The sequence below is a fragment of the Ips typographus genome, linkage group LG7 (assembly GCF_016097725.1).
Source record: "Ips typographus isolate SLU linkage group LG7, UJ_Ityp_2.0, whole genome shotgun sequence".
Taxonomy (NCBI): Eukaryota; Metazoa; Arthropoda; class Insecta; order Coleoptera; family Curculionidae; genus Ips; species Ips typographus.
In genome coordinates this window covers 5,642,803-5,661,168 of record NC_138428.1, presented here as the reverse complement: position 1 = coordinate 5,661,168, position 18,366 = coordinate 5,642,803, and the positions used below count along the sequence as shown (strand labels likewise).

The 18,366-nt window shown below is 38.7% G+C and overlaps 8 protein-coding genes and 1 long non-coding RNA gene across 11 annotated transcripts; 5 read left to right on the top strand and 4 right to left on the bottom strand.

Moving 5' to 3' along the window:
• The first annotated feature begins 1,832 nt into the window (after nt 1-1,832).
• LOC145731594 (uncharacterized) lies at nt 1,833-2,867 on the top strand. Its single transcript, XM_081983445.1, has 4 exons — nt 1,833-2,146; nt 2,198-2,350; nt 2,406-2,578; nt 2,698-2,867. The coding sequence occupies exons 1-4, from the start codon at nt 2,123-2,125 to the stop codon at nt 2,840-2,842; spliced, it is 495 nt and encodes a 164-aa protein (XP_081839571.1). The 5' UTR covers nt 1,833-2,122; the 3' UTR covers nt 2,843-2,867.
• Nucleotides 2,868-2,899: 32 nt separating this feature from the next.
• On the bottom strand, nt 2,900-3,457 carry LOC145731598 (stress-associated endoplasmic reticulum protein 2). The gene is made up of 2 exons (XM_081983450.1): nt 3,314-3,457; nt 2,900-3,243 (listed from the first exon to the last, which is right to left on the bottom strand). Exons 1-2 carry the CDS (start codon nt 3,395-3,397, stop codon nt 3,133-3,135), a joined length of 195 nt encoding a protein of 64 aa, XP_081839576.1. The 5' UTR covers nt 3,398-3,457; the 3' UTR covers nt 2,900-3,132.
• A 43-nt stretch (nt 3,458-3,500) lies between these two features.
• On the top strand, nt 3,501-5,819 carry LOC145731576 (peptidylprolyl isomerase domain and WD repeat-containing protein 1). The gene is made up of 6 exons (XM_081983419.1): nt 3,501-4,330; nt 4,387-4,615; nt 4,665-4,915; nt 4,974-5,145; nt 5,198-5,404; nt 5,456-5,819. Exons 1-6 carry the CDS (start codon nt 3,655-3,657, stop codon nt 5,790-5,792), a joined length of 1,872 nt encoding a protein of 623 aa, XP_081839545.1. The 5' UTR covers nt 3,501-3,654; the 3' UTR covers nt 5,793-5,819.
• On the bottom strand, nt 5,807-6,416 carry Pfdn6 (prefoldin 6). Its single transcript, XM_081983446.1, has 2 exons — nt 6,230-6,416; nt 5,807-6,169 (listed from the first exon to the last, which is right to left on the bottom strand). Exons 1-2 carry the CDS (start codon nt 6,291-6,293, stop codon nt 5,853-5,855), a joined length of 381 nt encoding a protein of 126 aa, XP_081839572.1. The 5' UTR covers nt 6,294-6,416; the 3' UTR covers nt 5,807-5,852.
• Nucleotides 6,417-6,553: 137 nt separating this feature from the next.
• LOC145731587 (uncharacterized) lies at nt 6,554-8,447 on the top strand. Of its 2 annotated transcripts, XM_081983434.1 has the most exons (7): nt 6,554-6,714; nt 6,762-6,941; nt 6,999-7,024; nt 7,098-7,143; nt 7,208-7,296; nt 7,353-7,508; nt 7,695-8,447. In XM_081983434.1, exons 2-7 carry the CDS (start codon nt 6,855-6,857, stop codon nt 7,960-7,962), a joined length of 672 nt encoding a protein of 223 aa, XP_081839560.1. In that variant the 5' UTR covers nt 6,554-6,714; nt 6,762-6,854; the 3' UTR covers nt 7,963-8,447. The 2 variants fall into 2 exon arrangements, with proteins under 2 accessions (XP_081839560.1, XP_081839561.1); XM_081983435.1 differs by lacking the exons at nt 6,999-7,024; nt 7,098-7,143.
• On the bottom strand, nt 8,434-9,513 carry LOC145731588 (EEF1A lysine methyltransferase 1). Its single transcript, XM_081983437.1, has 4 exons — nt 9,107-9,513; nt 8,903-9,053; nt 8,639-8,848; nt 8,434-8,589 (listed from the first exon to the last, which is right to left on the bottom strand). The coding sequence occupies exons 1-4, from the start codon at nt 9,263-9,265 to the stop codon at nt 8,459-8,461; spliced, it is 651 nt and encodes a 216-aa protein (XP_081839563.1). The 5' UTR covers nt 9,266-9,513; the 3' UTR covers nt 8,434-8,458.
• On the top strand, nt 9,510-12,460 carry LOC145731575 (lipase maturation factor 2-like). The gene is made up of 10 exons (XM_081983418.1): nt 9,510-9,699; nt 9,831-10,014; nt 10,074-10,175; nt 10,227-10,420; nt 10,473-10,651; nt 10,698-10,938; nt 10,993-11,198; nt 11,265-11,505; nt 11,561-11,777; nt 11,830-12,460. The coding sequence occupies exons 1-10, from the start codon at nt 9,597-9,599 to the stop codon at nt 12,086-12,088; spliced, it is 1,926 nt and encodes a 641-aa protein (XP_081839544.1). The 5' UTR covers nt 9,510-9,596; the 3' UTR covers nt 12,089-12,460.
• Nucleotides 11,560-18,326, bottom strand: Pbp95 (proximal sequence element A Pbp95). 2 transcript variants are annotated; one of them, XM_081983415.1, is made up of 16 exons: nt 18,190-18,326; nt 17,821-17,901; nt 17,682-17,756; nt 17,353-17,628; nt 17,129-17,303; nt 16,795-17,005; nt 16,587-16,738; nt 16,397-16,525; nt 16,186-16,345; nt 15,969-16,072; nt 15,689-15,914; nt 15,454-15,607; nt 15,234-15,396; nt 14,901-15,183; nt 13,002-13,212; nt 11,560-12,945 (listed from the first exon to the last, which is right to left on the bottom strand). In XM_081983415.1, the coding sequence occupies exons 2-16, from the start codon at nt 17,878-17,880 to the stop codon at nt 12,559-12,561; spliced, it is 2,766 nt and encodes a 921-aa protein (XP_081839541.1). In that variant the 5' UTR covers nt 17,881-17,901; nt 18,190-18,326; the 3' UTR covers nt 11,560-12,558. The 2 variants fall into 2 exon arrangements, with proteins under 2 accessions (XP_081839541.1, XP_081839540.1); XM_081983414.1 differs by lacking the exon at nt 18,190-18,326 and having other exon boundaries at nt 17,821-18,162.
• Nucleotides 13,733-14,733, top strand: LOC145731600 (uncharacterized). Its single transcript, XR_014178831.1, has 2 exons — nt 13,733-13,952; nt 14,010-14,733. It is a non-coding gene; the product is annotated as an uncharacterized LOC145731600 (long non-coding RNA).
• Nucleotides 18,327-18,366: the final 40 nt, after the last annotated feature.

Below are 18,366 nucleotides of genomic sequence, written 5' to 3'. Positions count from 1 at the left end.
ACTTCTAGATTCTTTTGAAAGACTTTCGACTGCTTGAGAAGCATTTTGGAGTTTCTGTAGTGTTTTTTTTTGTAATTCTAACCGTTTTCGAGATATTTTCCAAAAACTACTTTGATGCACTTTTTACAGAAAATTAGTTAAATACTTACTAACACCCTGTAGCTTGGTTATTTTTGGGAGTTCAGGGTGGTTCAACCACTCAAACAAATCGTCTTGAACTGCTCTTTTCAGTGGTGTAGAGCAAAAAAATGCGTACAGAATGAGCAAAATTAATGATCCACTAACAATTTTGTGCACACTCTGTATATAGGCAACTGTATTGAAGTTCAAATGTTAAGTAGTTTGGTTCAGTGGCCCATTAGGAAGAATTTTGCACTCTTGTAGTTTTTATGTAAGTCTAACCGTTTTCCAAATATTTACTAAAAACCACTTTAATTCAGTCAGTATAGTAGGCCGGGAAAAACCTTCATTTTGACAGAATGTTGGTGCATTTTTCCAAAAAATCGCCAATAACTTGATTATTTGAAACGTACCGTATAGACACATTAAATGATCGTAAGTGGCTAATGATTAGAGCTATCACGTGACGTTGAGCGGGCACCGCTAACTTGCCCCGTTTGGCCGCTAGAGGGCGTCAGACTTGATTACTTTTCTTCGGACATTTTTCTAAATATCTCGAAAACGGTTTGAATTTTTTAAAGGGGGTTACCCCATAAATTTTATGACAAATTTTTGAATTTTGAAAATTGTCTTTAACTGCCTTAGGTTAATGGTAGAAATGTGACGTAAAGTGTCATTATTGTCAAAATATAATCTTAAGGGTGCCATGTCTTGAAATCTGTTAAAAATGTCCTAATTTCAAAGTGAGTGACTAAATGGTGGCAGTTACAGCACCAGGGGCACCAGATTCGTGTTCTCCATGCCATAAATAGTTAAAATTGCTCTTTTAGACTACTTTAGGAGCATTTAGAAAGTGTTTACAGTTTATAAGAGCCCTGAAGGTTCTAGACTGTTCTTAAAGGCATTTAAAACATTGTAGACCAATCTAGGAAGCTGTTAAACGTTGGTTGCTTTTATTATTTAAAAAAAGCAAAATTCCTAGAAATCCGGACTCTAGTTATAATAACCGCCAAAATTTTGCCTTTTTAAAATGTTAATGTACAAATTGTTAAGTTTGTTGCCTAACAGGGTGGGGTACCTGATAAAGTTGCCATTTTGGTCTAAAACAATACTAGATAAATGGAAGGCTTCAGACTTTTCCAAGTCGCGTTCCACAGCCCTTCGTCGACCAAATTCCATATTAGGCAGTTGCTGAGTGCGCTGTTGTAGTTCTGTAAACCTTTAACTCAATATTACCTATCATCAGTTTCAAGGAGTTGAAATCTTACCTTAGTAAAGTTTCTTCATAAATTTTGGTCAGTTTGCTTGTTAAAAAATTGAACACCCTGACCTTTCCTGTAGAAATGATTGCAAACTTTTTGCCATCAGGAGAAAAAACCAATGAGGTAGTTTTTGGCAAATTCAAACAAGTCTAGTTTTGACTCAGACTGTACCTTTTTAGGGAAAGTAAAATCTCTCTTCATCCCCCTTCAATATTCTAGCAGTATATCATAATTATACATTCATCAAGTTGTTGTATGAGTTAAACTTAGCTCCCACTAAATCAATTTATGAAGTAGAGAGAAAAAAAAGTTTGAAAACTTCTGGTGTATTACTAAACGTGGTGCCAGCTTTTTTATTTGCTTTACCCTTATCAAATAATATTAATAATAATAGGATAAAACTCAAATAGTTTGCGTTGGTTTTATTGCCTTATTAGACGCGTGTGTATATCAACGTCACTCAAAGTAAATAAATTTCTAATTAAAGCGTTATTAATACAGAATTCGATAACTTTCTGTATATTACTCTGTGATGGTTCTATTTCCTGTTGGAAATTTATCTCTTTTACTACTTGAACTTGTCAGGCTGGGTGAGACAAGTCCACTAAGAAAAAACTAGAAACATTTCTAATTAAAGACTAGACAAATATTGTGTTAACTCTTTATAGTGGAGTGGCTAATTACTATACTAAACATTAACACGTTATCGGCCCCCTTAAATCAGTCTCTAGTCAACCATCATGAGGTCCCAATTCATCGAACAGGTAAACTCGAAGTTAGTGCTTCAATACAGTTATTTTAAAAACCCTTTTTAGATCCAAATTTTAATGGAAACCCAACACATCAAGTACACAGAAAACATATTTGGGAAACCTAACAATTACATGTGGTTGTGCAGCAAGAAGCCCCATATGGTCCACTGGATGTCCACCAAAGATGAAATTAAAATTCGGAACTGTTTGAACAAGGTCAGTGTAGCCAGTAGTTAACACAACCCATCTCTTATGTATGAAGTTGGTGCAGATCACCCAAGACCAAGAAATCAAAGTGTTGAAGCTGGTGCTCACTTATCTGGACCGAAATCCAGGCGCCAGTCCTAGTCAAGTGCCTGAAATCACCTTGTATTACTTAAACGAGGTGATCACTTGTAATTATTTTAAACAAGTCAAAGATGAAGCTCCTAAACCATTTTCTAGGTGAGTATGCTCCCTCTATGGAGCCTCTGCGAATTGCCTTTATTAATGCTGTGATTTACACATCCACTGACTTTCAGCCAAATTAAAAAAACTTTACATTCATAAATGGATTTTTCCAGGATGACAAGTTTGCGCAACAGTATAAAAAACTTGACAGGACGAAAACCTTTGCTAAGGATGCCTGCTGACAATAAGGACAAACAAAGTCGATCAGTCACCTTTAATGAAGTGCCCACTGTGTACAAGATTTCCATTAAAAAGTGATTCTGAATAAAAACATTGCAACTGGGGTTTGTGTTTTTACCTAAAATAAAACTGAAATTTCAAAAATAACCAATTATATTATATTTTTAAACTTTAAAAACACAGGAGTACAAACAAACATGGAATGACAAGATTACAGAAATCTCCCCTTATGCAAATCACTTACATGACTCTTGGTTATATATTACACTTATTTAATTGGAGGGTTTCCCCACCCCCCAATTGATATTACATAGCAGAAAGACACTTTTACATGATATTTGAAGAGAGTTAAAAGTCGTGGGGGGGTTTTACGCCATCCTGATGGACTGGATGATCTGGAAAACTGCAGAACCGCAAACGACAAAAATGAACAAGGCCAACAACCAAGGACCGACGGGAGAAGACTCTTTTTCTTGTTTCTAGAACAAGTTTCAAGTCAGAAAAGGCTCAAAAAATTGGTACAATATGGTACAGTGTGTTTACACTTACCGACGTTTTGGGTACGTTGCCCCTCATTGTTACCATCTTACTGGCTTTCTCGTTAGCGATACGCATTCTCTGTTTGGGGGCCATGGCTGTTTTAGGGCTGCGTCTTTGTCAGTGGGGCCGAAAAACGATCCGCACGAGTGATAAAGATCACGGAAGTGGAAGAACCGTGGCAGTGAATCAGTGAAAAGAAAACACAACGCTGTCACGTTGACAATTGACAGAGCGCATGCGTTATTACGTGGAGAGTTCTGACAATCACGTGGTCACTGTCAACTGTCTGAAGTTTGTCAACACTTAACCTAACCAACAAATCAATAACTTGTTTTGATTTTGTTTGCAGGATGAGTGGTACATCAGAAGAAACGGGCCCCAATCAGGCCGAAAAACGGCCTCATGATAGCTCTGACAGCTCCGATTCAGACATGGTGGGACCGTCCTTATCCGAGGCGGCCCAACCGAAAAAACGCAAAGTGCTCCCTTTCGAACGTCTTTATCTCGACAATTTGCCTTCGGCGGAGTCCTACGAACGCAGTTACATGCACCGCGACATTATCACGCACACTTTGGTCACTCTCACTGATTTCGTAATCACGGCCAGCTGTGACGGTCACATTAAATTCTGGAAAAAGTCCGAGTTGGGGATTGAGTTTGTCAAGCATTTTCGCAGCCATTTGGGCCCCATTACTAAGATAGCGGGCAATTGCGGGGGTAGTTTGATGTGTTCGGCCAGTGTAGATAAGGCTTTAAAGATTTTCGATGTGGTTAATTTCGATATGATTAATATGCTTAAGTTGGAGTATGTACCAGCCACTGTGGAGTGGGTGCATGGGGCTGGGGATGCTGTGCACACATTAGCTGTTAGTGACCAGGACAGCAGCAAAATTTACGTTTACGACGGACGTGGCAGTAATGTTCCTTTAAAAGTTTTGGAAAAAACCCACTTGCAACCAGTTACAATCATCAGTTATAACCCAAAATTTGAAACTGCTATTTCAGTTGATAAAAGTGGGATTTTAGGTAAGTTTCACTCATACAACTTGATGAATGTATATAATTAATTGATACACTGCTAGAATATTGGAGTGGAATGAAGAGAGACTTTACTTTCCCTAAAAATGTACAGTTTGAGTCAAAACTAGACACTGACTTATTTGAATTTGCCAAAAACAAAACACAACCTATCTCATTGGCTTTTTCTCCTGATGGCAAAAAGTTTGCAACCATTTCTACAGATAGAAGGGTCAGGGTGTTTAATTTTTTAACAGGCAAACTGACCAGAGTTTATGATGAAACTTTACCAAGGTAAGATTTCAACTCCTTGAAACTGATGATAAGTAATATTGAGTTAAAGGTTTACAGAACTACAACAGCGCACTCAGCAACTGCCTAACATGGAATTTGGTCGGCGAATGGCTGTGGAACGCGACTTGGAAAAGTCTGAAGCCTTCCATTTGTCTAGTATTGTTTTTGACGAAAGTGGCAACTTTATCATGTACCCCACCCTGTTAGGCATCAAACTCATTAATTTGTACAGTAACAAATTGGTGAGGATTATTGGGAAAAACGAGAATTTACGTTTACTTAACATATCCTTGTATCAAGGTGAGAGTTAGAAAATTGGAAGGGTTGTTAATAAGTTATTTTGGGACTTACCACACAGGCTCTAGCAGAAGGTCTAAAGCTGCTGTCACACTGGAAATGGAGGCTTCCACTAATCCCACTTTGGAATCTATACAGCCTGATCCAACTTTGGTGTGTACTGCTTATAAAAAGTCACGTTTCTACTTGTTTAGCAAACGTGAACCTGATGATTTGGTGGGCGATCAGGATCGGTATTTAAAAAAGCTTGTTCCCTGTAAAAATTTTAATTAAAAATTATTTCAGAGACATTTTCAATGAGAAACCTTCAAAGGAAGACGTCATGGCTGCTACTGAGGATCCTGCAGTACAACGTTTATACGAAAACGCTATTTTGCACACCGTTTTCGGGGACATTCACATAAAATTGTTCATGAAAGACTGTCCGAAAACTGTGGAGAACTTTTGTGTCCACAGCAAGAATGGCTACTACAATGGACATATTTTTCATAGGTAAATGCTCCCATTACAATGATATCAGTCTAACTTGAATTAAAATGACAGGGTGATCAAAGGCTTCATGATCCAAACTGGAGACCCAACAGGCAATGGAACTGGCGGTGAAAGCATCTGGGGCGGGGACTTTGAGGACGAAATTCGGCCCCATTTGAAACACGACAGGCCTTATACAGTCTCAATGGCCAATGCGGGGCCTAACACTAATGGAAGTCAATTTTTTATTACTTTAACTCCCACTCCTTGGCTGGATAACAAACATAGTGTATTCGGACGGGTCGTTAAAGGCATGGAAGTGATCCAGAACATTAGTAATGTGAAAACCAATCCAAAAACTGACAAACCATATGATGAAATAAGAATTATTAGTATTTCAGTTAAATAATGTGAATAAAACAGTTTTTAAGGAAAAGGGGTTTATTCAAAGATCTTAAGTACTAAATAATCAAGCATGTAAGGCTGCCTTTACTTGGGCTTGTTGCAACTGGTGCTGTAGCTTTTGCAAAGCTTCCCTATGAGTGTCCTGCTTTTTCTCCAATGAGCCAATCACCTCATCCACCTTTTTCAGCTCTTTATTTATAAAATCTATTCGTTTGTTCACATTCTGTTTGGCCTCAATCAGCTCGGTTTTGATCAAAACCGGCCCTACAGATTTAAACACTCTCCCATCCTCCGGTAACAAGTTTAGCTCTTCTTTAACTATTTCATTCTCGTTCAGTTGTCCATCTAGTTGCTGTCTGGTCGAAATGGACTTTTGTAGCTCTAGAAATGGCAAAAAGTGGGTTCATTCCAACATTTGATAGGTGACATGGGTTTGGTTACCTTTTTGAACAGTTTTAAAGTTGGTTAGTTCGTTTTGAAGCTTTCTTTGTATGTCTTCGGTCATTTTGGGGCTGTTTTAATGGAAAACGTGCACAAATAGGAATTATACCTTAAATGGGTAGTTTAAATTTTCTCTATTTCTATTCTATTCGAGATGAGATAAACATAACCTAAATTCCAATAGCTTAGTTCGTTTTGATCTTGCGGAGCAAAACGACGTCACGATGACGTAATTTGACAGTTGGTTAACCTATAGTTTTCTTAAACTACGTTGTCGTGACGTCAAATAGGATCAGGAGCGTGAAAACGAACCAGAAACTTAACCTCAGATTCATGTTCTCTGTCAAAGTCAAAAGAGACGTTTGACAATATAAAATAAGCCACTACCATAGAATACACAAACAAGTTAAAATAACAAAAACGCTTTCAAATTGGGGCCCCAAAAGTGCTACTAATCAAAAAAAGTGGACCGGAACTCTGACAAGGTAAGGTTCGAGTGTTTTGGGGTGCCCTGTTATTTTCTGGTTTTCAGTTCGTTCATCTGCAAGTAATCACGGATTTACCGGACAGCGGAGCCCCAAATGGGGGTTAATCCGGACGCAGTCCTTTGGGGGCTGCCTAAACTATGGGAAACTGTTGCGCCGGTTGTTTGCCCCCCTGTTCGCCCAACAATGGCTTCAAGACCCTTTCATCACCTTACCTCTTTGAAAAGGTATAATTAGCCCCTATATTTTCCCTTTACATTTATAATCTTATCCACTCTATACAGAATGGGAGTGGAAAGTCCAAAAACAGGTAAGATGTTATACTAAGTAGGAATTATTGTAAAAAGGGGAGTGTATTAATGTTTAATTTACATGCGGCAAAGAAATATTTTGTTGCGCCTTTTTTCCAAACGAAGCAATACCCAAAAGGTAATTATCCCCCCCACTTCAAACCCACAGAACCAAATCTAGAAAAAGTGTTAACATTTTCTAGATGGGTTCCACCAGCCTTATGGAAGGTTTACTGAAGCCCCAAATGTCCTACCAACGACTCGAAACACAACGATTTTCTACACCACAAAGGTGCGTGCATTTAATTTTATTGTACTCTAGATAATCAAAAAATGGTAAATTTTCAGTTCCTACCAGAAAAAAGACATTCAACTGCAATGTTTGGATGCTAGGGCTCTTCTAGGGTCGACGCGCGCTTCAACCCCTGAAAATTCCTTAGACTTGGAATGGGAACATGAAACGTTGCCTTGTTCTTTGGTCCAGGATCCTTCAGTCAGTTCATGGTAGGTTTGGGGTTCTGTCATTACTGAAAAAGCATCTTCAGACAGTTTTGGATGTGCTGAATGGTTTCTAGGTGTTTCAATACTTACTGCTCTTTGACTTTTGTTAGTCTTTATCAGAGAGTTTTTCACAAATTTGCCCCAACAATAATTTATGACAGTAAACTGAGCAATTCTGATGTAAATTAGGATTACATCAAAATTTCCTGAGAACACTTTGGTAACCCAAAACGCGAGTCCCTTTCACACTGGAGTTGTGACAGATTCGGAGTGTTCTCGCGTTTCTTCGTCCGCTAACAGCCTGGAATGGGACAGCGTCCAGAATTCAATTCATTCAGAAGGACTAGACACGGACACTCAGTATCTTCTGAACGAAATCGATCGACTTACAATGCTGGCGCTGAGAGAAACTGGACACGTTACCGATAACGTCGAATATCTAGACGATGCGTTGTAGTGGCAATAATTTAGTCAATTTCGAGTTGTTGGCTGTACAATAACCGCAAAGAGTATATTTTTGTATATTATTATTATTGTATAAGTTGTGTAAAATCAAAGCCCTGGGGGATGTGGGATTATCATTGATGGTTACCAGGTGCATATCATTATTACATTTAACGACAGAAATGCTTTAATTCCACTCTGTTTCAGGCCTAGTTTTGTTAAGTTTGCACTGTGGCAGAGTTTTTAATATATTACAGGAAGGTCAGCATATTGTATATATTATAGGGGACCAAAGTGGGGTTTGTCACCCCTCTAGAGGTTATCACCCTCCCTAGTTAATTGTCTATAGTTAGATTATTAGGCATCAACATCACATAGAGCACCTTGCTAGTAGTAGCCATTACAAATTTAAGAGTCTATAAATGTGTTTCTCTTTTAAGAAACGGCACCCTTCACATCATAAGGTAGAATAAAACTATGTATGTTAATATTAACAAACCATTTCATTGCTACCTATTATCCAAAACTGGAAAATTAGTAAAACACCAAAACTCATTGGCTAAGTTATTGTTGTGTTTGGGTTCAAAGTTGATTTTCTCCAAATCTAGGAGCTTTTTTGCTAAACTTGACATTACAGCACCTGAAACACACTCATCCAGTCCCTATTTTGACAAAGGGTTCCAACTAACCTGTGCAAAGTAACATATCTTTTTTGGTTAAGTATTTAACAGTTACTGCAGTTTTAGTGAGACAGTCATCTGATAAAAATGGAGGATCAGCCAGTACTATGTCATAGTAGCTGCTTTTGTCCCTAGGAATGTTCAAGGGCGACCGATAGTCGTACAGCACGAAATCGTGGCCAAACACTGCAAATCTTTCATCAAACTCAAACAAAGTCACTGAAATTACAATCTAAGGTGAATAGATTTTACAATCGTTGTTTTTAAATTAACCTTCAGCGTTAGAGCCTGCCCGTTTCTTCATTTCCTGGTATAAAGTCGGACAGGACACTAGGGCTATATGGGCGTCGAGCCCCACTCTATCTATGGCTATCTGAACCAATTGTTCTATGGTGTTTTGATCATACCAGAACTGGCTTAATTGCTAAAATTAACCGGTTACTTTGTATAATTGAGGGGTAGTTTTCTGGGTTTTACCCAATCTTCATTAAAACTGGTATGGTCCCCTTTCAGAAGTGACTGATGCAGTTGCCTTTCTTTGGTTTCCCGCTGCTCCTGTTCGTCGTAGAACTGTTGAAGGGCCGCGAACGTGCTAGCAGACAATTGGGGGACGTCTTCATCGGATTCTCCAGACATTTTCAGTTAAAGAAAAACTTACTGAAAGGTTTAAAAGGGAAACAATAACCTAACCTCAAATGGGATGTATGTACCCTTTCCAGTTACAAGTTTAAATTCATGGCTTCTTCGTGATCTCATTGGGTCACATGACGAGTCAGTTGCAAAAAACAAAAGCTGTCACGTGCTCAGCTGGCCATTGTTGTTTGGCGTCACGTCACCGTGTTTTTGTTTACGGCTTACGTCATTTCTTTTTTACCTTTTGGGTTCTGGGCAGGTTGAAGAGGTTCCAATGCGATTTATGTGATTTTTTTTCTTGTGGTGCCGGAGCGTAAATTTTAGTGATTTGGAAATGCTTCCTTTGGTACCGGTCCGCTATACGCGGAACCTGTTCTTAAGGGCTTTCTGCACCGTCTACTTGTCTGCGTTTATTTCCTTGTATTTCCAAGCCCCAGGTAAGCGTCCATGTAGACCAGCGGTGGGTACCGTTATTCTGTACCGTTTGGAATTGTTATTTCTCTCTATTTTTAGTCACTTATGTAATTTAACTAATTTTTAGTAAAATTAGGGTACTTTGCTATTACAGGTTTGTATGGGGATAATGGGGTACTGCCAGCTCGGTCCGTGCTGGAAAACAGCAAACACAAAACCCTTTCAGCTAAAATCCACTATCAGCCTACTTTGTTGTGGTTGGCGCCTTATTTGGGGCTGAGCACCAGCGCCGCTGTGGATGTTTTGGCACTACTGGGGGTTCTGCTGGCTTTCAGTGGGTGAGAACTCTTCCAAATGAGGTTAAGTCAATAGGGTCTTATTTTTTTTTAAACTTTAGGGTTGTGTCACAAAAGTTTTGCATTATTCCTGTCTTTACTGCTTTGTGGTCCCTGTTCTTTTCCTTGTATCAGGTTGGACAGGTGTTTGTAACCAATGGCTTGTAAGTAGTTGTTATTTTGCCTGAGTTATTACAGCACTGTGTATATTTCAGTGATGAGTTGTTGCTAGAAGCAGGTTTTCTAGCCATTTTTATGGCGCCACTGTTGCCAATTAAGCGAAAAAGCAAAGTGCTCACCACTGAACTGATCAGCCTGTGGCTGTGTCGGTTTTTGTTGTTCCGCGTGTTGTTTTCAACTGGTTTAGGCAAGCTACTGAGCGGTTGTCCTAAATGGTGGACGTTGTCAGGTATTTTAGTTGACACTTTCAACCGTTTTGGTTCTGAAACAGTTTTTAACAGGTCTGGGACACTTTTTTGAGACTATGCCCTTGCCGAATCCTCTCTCGTTCTACGCGCATCATTTGCCTGCCTGGATTTTACGATTGGGCGCCGTTTATTCAAATTTCTGCGAGTTGTTTGTACCATTTTTCTTTTTCATGCCAATGAGATCTGCCCGAATAACAGCCTTCCATTTGGAGGTAAGTTGCATTGGAAAAGTTGGTTAAAATTAATTTTTTTGTACAGCTTTTTTTGCAAACGTGCATTGTTGCCACCGGCAACTTTGGGCATTCCAACATCTTAATGGTGGCCTTACTGTTGTCCTTGTTGGATGACCGATTTTTCTACGACACTAAAAAGGACGAGTCCGGTAAAACGGACACTTTGGCAACAATCTTTAATGCAGCTTTATGGGCTGGAGCGATTTATGGTCTGGTCAAATTGTACGGTTTGAAGTACAACGGAGGAATTTTACAAGCTGATATCAGTAAAAATTTCATTTTTGCCAGTTAAAAGCTGTGTTAAAACTTTTTTTTTTAAGGTTTTACTAAAACTCAGTTCAATCATTGGGTGGAACTGTCCATGCCATATATTACCTTTGCGTTTTTGGTTAACTTGATTGTGGCCATTTTGGCTTGTCTGATACAAGTTTTGTACAAACAACACCACTTGAGGCAGAAAGTGGTTGGTGTGTTTGCAACCACCATTTATGCTGTTGTGGCTTTGGCAATTTTCTTTGGGAGTTCGGTAAGTGGTTGTTTGAGATGACCGCAGTATTCTGGTTAAGTCATCATTTTTAATTGTCAATTTTAGACTACCTTATTGTCAGTTCATCCTAGAACAAACTCCTCAATTCACTCCATCCAACACACGATCTACAATCGTTTGCACAAAGCGCGCATAGTCAATCAGTACAATTTATTCCCGACAATTACGGGAATCGAGGGACGTCCTGAAATTATCCTAGAAGGCGCTGACAACCTTGAAGGACCTTGGAGGGAGTACAATTTCTTGTACAAACCCGGAAACGTTAATCATTCCTTGTCGTTTGTTGGTGAGTGACGTTTGGCATTTCACTAACATTTTTTTTAAATTTGATTTATGGGCAGCACCGTATTCGCCCAGATTGGACTGGCAGTTTTACTGGGCGGCTCAAAGCACTTACGACAAACAGCCGTGGCTGCTCTCACTGGTCCACCGGCTACTGATTGGGCGGCCTGAAGTGTCCGCCCTGATTGATCACGCTCATTCGCCGTTTGCCAGCCGACCACCCAAATACATCAGGGGTGTGCTGTACAAGTACAAATTTCCTACCTGGAGCCACCGGTAAGTGATTGTTAATGTGACAGTGGCAGAGTTGCTGATGTAACTTAATCAGGTCTCAACCTGCTTGGTGGATAAGAGAAAGGGTGAGCGAGTACTTCCCACCTTACTCCAAGGACTCGCCAGCTTTGGAAGATTATTTGAGAGCTAGAAACTTGTGGCCTTCCAACAAACCGGAAGAATTAAACGAAGTTTGGCAACGAGGCTTGGACGCTGCCCGTTTCGGCGCTAACAAGTTTGAGGCGACTTTACTGTTTTGGTCCGTGTTGGTCGCCGCCCTTGCCATCGTTGCCAGCTCATCATCGTTATCCTAAATCTAATGTTACTCATTTTATGAATCTTGTTTTTATCTCTCACTTTACAAATTTATTTTATATATTTTTTTACATCGTGCGACTTCTTTCAAAAAGAAGAGTTTTGAGGACTGATTTTGTCTTTTACTAATATCACGTCAATCATCTTGTTACAACACATACAGGGTTACTTTACTTCACCCTGTATGATATATATTTATAATTGTGTGCGTGTGCGTGTTTTAGAGCCAGTAGATGACATTTAATAAATAAGGAAATCAGTTGTTCAAGTGCAAAAAAGCCCTACATAAAGTGTATTAATTGTAGAGTTAGTTAAGAGTAAATAAGTCACATATTAATATTGGAAATACAAATGTGTGTTTATAATTTATAGTTTAGTGTCTTTCTTCGTTAATAGATTGATTGGAATCATTGATATAAGGTTTTGTTTATCAAACAAGTAAAGTTACACAGTTGAAACACTTACATTATCAGTCAATATCAAAATTCTCCTCCTCCTGTTCAGGTTTGGTTGAGAGAACCGCTTCCAACAGCTTTAAGTCCTCGACATCCTGTTGGTTGACGATACAAGGCTTTTTTTCTTCCTGGACTTCTTCAATTTTGGCTCGTTTCACCTCCTTCTTCGAATGCTTTCCTATTCTTTTCAGTCTGTGCTCATTTGTTGTGGTTTCTTCAGCTAAGTCGGTGATAGTAGCCGTCGTTTCTTTCTTTGCAAAAACCGTTCTTCGACCAGCTCGATTTTTCGGTTGGAGATTATTCAAAGTTTCGTGCAGTCTACGTCGCATTTCCTCAGCCAGACTGGGTTTATTTAGTTTGGTTGTTGGTGGGGCAACTTTGTTTTTCTTTCCATACATTCTCTGTAAGAAGATAAAAATGTTTAAAGACTAATAAACAAGTTTTGTGATTTACTAACCGGTGCCGGTACTATGCTTGGTTCAAAAATGGATTCTGTCAGATGGCGATGTGGTTGGATGAGTGACATCACCGCCGGCAGTTTAAAGAGTGAAAAGTAGCGACGAGTGAACAATTGTCTCTCTTTTTTTAGCAAGATTTGGACATGTGGCGGTCTACTTGTCAAATAACTGTTGATGCACCAGAACATTTGTTCTTCGCTTTTTTCTTTCCTTAAAAACATCACAAATTAATAGTTATTTGTTTTACAAAGCGAAAAAGTAGCACATTTACTGCCGCAGCGCCGTGAAGAAAGATGAGGCAGTAAATGTGCATTTTCGCCGAGTCAAACACATAATTTTTTCGCCGATTATTGTCAATCAGAATAACTTTTTATATTTAAGTAGTAATACACCTCTCCTATTTCTAATAATGAAAACTGTCCACCTATGATGTAGCTACAACAATAATTATACCTGTTTGGATGCTATGATTACGATCTTAAATAAGCCAAAATTGACATATAAAAGTTTCGTCAAATTTATAAGTTGTTTCTTCATGATGGAGACTATGGAGAGTGACGACGATGTACCACTAACGCCTCCGGAGGTGCGAGAAGCAGCCAGGAATGTAGAAATTAATCTCCTACCGGAAAATCGAAAAAAATATATGAAGACACATACTGCCGATTTATGGATTACCGGAAGAAGAACATCGGTTCGTTTTCAGAAAACGTCGCATAATTTGCTGAGCTGTCTCAAAAACTAAAGTCTTCTACATTGTGGAGTGTATATTCTATGCTCAAATCCACCTTAAGCACTCATCATAATGTAGATTTGGCAAAGTATTTGAAACTAAGGACTTTTTTAAAAAGGCAGAAAGATACCAACCAAAAAAATCTAAGGTGTTTGAGAAGGAGGAAGTTATTAAATTTTTATCGGAAGCTCCAGATGCCAACTATTTATCAACCAAAGTAAGTTTCAGAACTTTGGATCGAATTTTAAGTGAATAACCAAGTTTTTTTGTCTAGGTTGCGGCGGTTCTTGCGATTGCCGGAGCATGTAAAAGTGACGAACTTGTGCGAATGCAATTAGATGATATTGAAGATATGGGAAATAAGCTATTAGTTTCCCTTCCTGATACCAAAACGAAGAGACCGAGATCGTTTGTGGTATCAAAACACCTGGACATGTATAGAAAATATGCTTCTTATCGTCCTTCTGGATTTGAAAGCCGAAGATTTTTCTTCAGATATTGGAGGGGTAAAGCATTAAAACAAGTTATTGGAATTCATAAATTTGGTGCTATGCCACAAGAGATAGCAACTTATTTAAAACTACCAAATGCTCAGAAGTACACATGGACATTGCTTTAGAAGGACGTCTGCTACTTGGCTTGTTAATTCTTCATCACAATGCTAAAAAGACATGGAGGATGGAAGTCCACAAGTGTTGCTGAAGGCTACATAGAGAATTCAGTCGAAAGCAAAAGTGTGATTAGTGAAAAAATTCTAGCGAATATTCCCACCTGCAGTGACAGTGGGAAGAGAAAAGATGAAACTTCTAGTCCATCGGTGTATTTGAAAAATAGTTCTAACGAAGTGAACGACAAATCAATAATAATAATAGAAGGATGTTCTCATTTTACTGTTAATGTTTATAAATAATTATATATACTTTTGAATGTTTGACTCCAAAAATGTTATAGTGTTTGGTGTTTTTTCTTAATAAATGTTAAATTTTATGTTGTATAAACGATATCATATTTATATTGTCCCTGCGCCAGGTAAGCGGCAGTACAAAATTTTTACTGAGCAGGCAGTAAAAGTGGTTGTTTACAGCCTGTCGTTAGGCACTAAAACGACAGGTTTACTGACAATCGGCGAAAAAAAAAACAAATTTTGTACAAAAAAGTAACTCACTTGTGATCTGCATGCTGCTTTTTGACAGTTCTTTCCGATTTAAACGACTGATTTTTCAGCAGTAAATTGCGCATGCCTACCACTGTGTTTAAAGTAGGAGACACCGCCCACTCGACCTCTAACGAATCGCTTTTTAACTCGTACTCGTTGTTGCTCGTGGTTGGCGTGCCGTCCACCAAACATTCCAAAATTTTCAGGTCGATTTGGTCAAGATTTAGTTTGTCAAAGTTGGTGGGCACGTACAGGTTGGCTTGCAGTGTTGTCAAAACGTTCCCCACAGCGGCTAAATTGTGGATTATTTTCGAGTGTTAACAGTTAAAAACGATCATTTACCTGCCGTCCCTTGCCAAATATCCCCTGCAGACCAAGTCTCTTCAAACTGGTTTTTATAGGAATTAACAAAGTATTCAGTGATTAAGTCATCAAAAGACAGACTGGGCAACGTTTCATCTTCTTCCAATTTATTTACTGAAGGATGATCGATGGCAGTTTCCTCCTGTAACAGAGATTATAGTCAATACTATTTTGCAGACCCGTCACAAACCAAGCAAACCTGTTCATCAGTTTTTCGGACCACGCCCAAAATGGTTGAACCCACACCTCGATTAGGTAGTAAATCGCGTTGTTTGGGTGTGATTTCAAGTAGACGCTCCACGTCATTAAGAGTGGGAATTGAGGGACTATTCTTAAATTTACTAGCCATAAACCTAAAGACAAAACGGCCTAAATGTTACTCACAAACTAACAGTTCTGTGATGTAAAGGAATAAAATTACAGGATAAACCTACTTTAACCATTCAAATTCATTTTGGCCAGAATCACCAAGAAACTTCCTTCTGGGCGCATCACGAATCGTTGCACACGGATTCGTTTTCATGAAACGCACCAAAGTCTTGTACCTCTGACGCACTTGATCGTTCCGTCTGCCCAAAATGGGCGCCAGCTGGTACCAAGTCTCCCCGTGTTTTTCCACGTGCTGCAGTATCATCTCGTCCTCTTTCTCGTCAAAATAGCCTGCAAATTTACCCAATTTCACGATCCAATCGCATTTTTTTTGATTTTGCCCACCTTTTTTCACTCCCAGTCTTAACGTGGAATTGAAGCGGGCTTTCAATTGGAGCATGGTTCGGTTCGGGAAGTACTGCGCGCACTTTGAATACGTCTGTCCAAATCTGTTTTTAAATGCAACAGAACTTTATTATTCTTAAAACCAAAACAAATGACAGTTACGTCATCAACCTGTATACGTTTCATTACGTAACTGCCCCTACAGTGGTTATATTACCTGTCAATTAGCGCTAAAAGTAAAATATCCTCCGCTTCCGTAAATTTGTCTCTCGAAATGTTATCCCCTAAATTGAGGTAGTACTTGTATCGGCTTAAAAGTTGCCCTCTAGTACGGCCCTTAAACTGTCGGGCTATTTTACCCCAAGGAGTAACCCCACCTGAAAATTACACCTTAAATTCCTTTCAATGATTAGAAAAAAAAAACCCACCTTCAGAGTACCTTTTAACCAGTTGAATTAACTTCTGGTCTTCTTCTGGTGTAAATCTGCCAATAAGCTTGGGAGGATTGACTTTGGACAGGTAATGGCGGCACAAAATAAAACCAGAACGACCGGTGCCTGCGCCCAATAAAAAAATCCTTAAAAAACCTACTTGAGTAGAAAAAAACTCTGACTGTACCTAATTTTTCGGCAATTAGGTCCCAATTTTGACAATGGTGCTCAGCAACTAAATCATTTAACCTGTCAAGTTCCTCCTTTCTCCACAGTCCCTTGTTTACTTTAGGATGGACAAAAACCTTCCAAAAAATTTGGCAATCCTCAACACAATACCTAAAAATGTCCCTCCAAATAGTAAACGCCAAAAAAAAAACCTAAATGCAACCTACTTGTCTTTAAGAAACCTTAAGGCGATCCGTTGCCAATTTAAGTCTTTTTCAGTCCCTAATTCCGGATATAACACAGTGTCCTTGCTTTTTAGCTGTTCAATTTGACCAAACAACTTGCTTATTTCTGTTTTGTCCCCATTGTTTTGTTCCAAGACGGCTAAACGTGTCTTTAACTCTGTTTCTTTGCTTGTTTTATAGTAGAAATTAACACCTACCGTTAAAAAACTAGAATTACAGGTGGAAGAAGCTAAATGAACTGTGTGTCCTCCAACCACCATTTTTACATATCAAGTAGGGATTTGTATAGCTACTGTTTACTCCTAACCTAACATACCTTTGAGAAGTCTGATGATATCCAGAGAAGTCCAAAACTTAACTGGCGTCATATCATAAAACAACAATTCCCCATTATTAGCCTTTGACAGTGCTTCAGGATTGTGCGGACAAGGAAAACCGTCGGCCGTTTTAAAATATGGAATCCCCATCTTCCATACTCGAGCAAAAGTCCTCTAAAACATGCCCTTAACTTCACAGAGCCCACACATTTTAGCTACCCACCTTCATAACAGTCTTTTTTTTAATTTTTATGTTGTTTTCATTTTCGGCAATGTTCGCGTGGCACTGCAACAACAACTCCTTCACTGTGCTGTACATCTCTTTGAGTTGTAGGTTCTTTTGGCGATTTAATAGTAGCAACTGTTTAAGTTGTGGATTCGTGCATGAGTTGATAATTGATTTTTCATATTCTGTTATATGGGCCGTATCTGGGAAGGTTTCCAGTTTAGTTACGTCAGTTTTTGGAATGTAGGCCTTATTTTCATTGAACTCTCCAACCTAAAACAATTATTGTTAGTCAAAAGTTTTTATGTAAAATGATTGAGACTCACTTCAGTGGTTTCATAGTCGAGAAGTGCATCTTCATCGTCACTCGGGTACTCCTCATAGACAAAATCGTAGTCTTCCTGTTAAAAATGAGTTAAATTGAGTCAGCCCCCTGAGCCCCCACTTTAGAGGAAAAATACAAACCTCAGTTAGGTGTTTGGCAATAAGGTCATCAATATTTTTAATGTCTTCCTCATCGTCCATTTTCGCTTTTTAATGGGTTATCTTGATCAAAATTGCAAAGAAAAACTTTTGTTTATTTACTAGAAAAGTCCTAACCTACAAAACTGCATTTGTTTTGATGGTTTTGACAGATGGCATGACAGTGCGGTGTTGCCACGCTTTGATTGAAGCTATTATATCATCATTCATCCAGTTTTAAAAACCAAATGAACAGCATTTTTTGAACAACATGACCTAAATTTAATAACGTTTCATAATTCTAAAGCAATTTGGAATTCTAAATGAAGACAGAAGCCCGCAAAACTTACAAAAGTCAGCAATATTACTTACATTTCCTGAAATACAGGTGACTTGGCAACGCTGTCCTGGATTGAACTATTTATATTTACCTAACCTTAAAAAAATCTAATAAACATAAACAACGTTCTAACCTCAAACCTTGAATACATTTTTCGAAAATCTTAAACAATATTCTGGTGTTTCGTCAAAATTAACCGTGCTAAATCG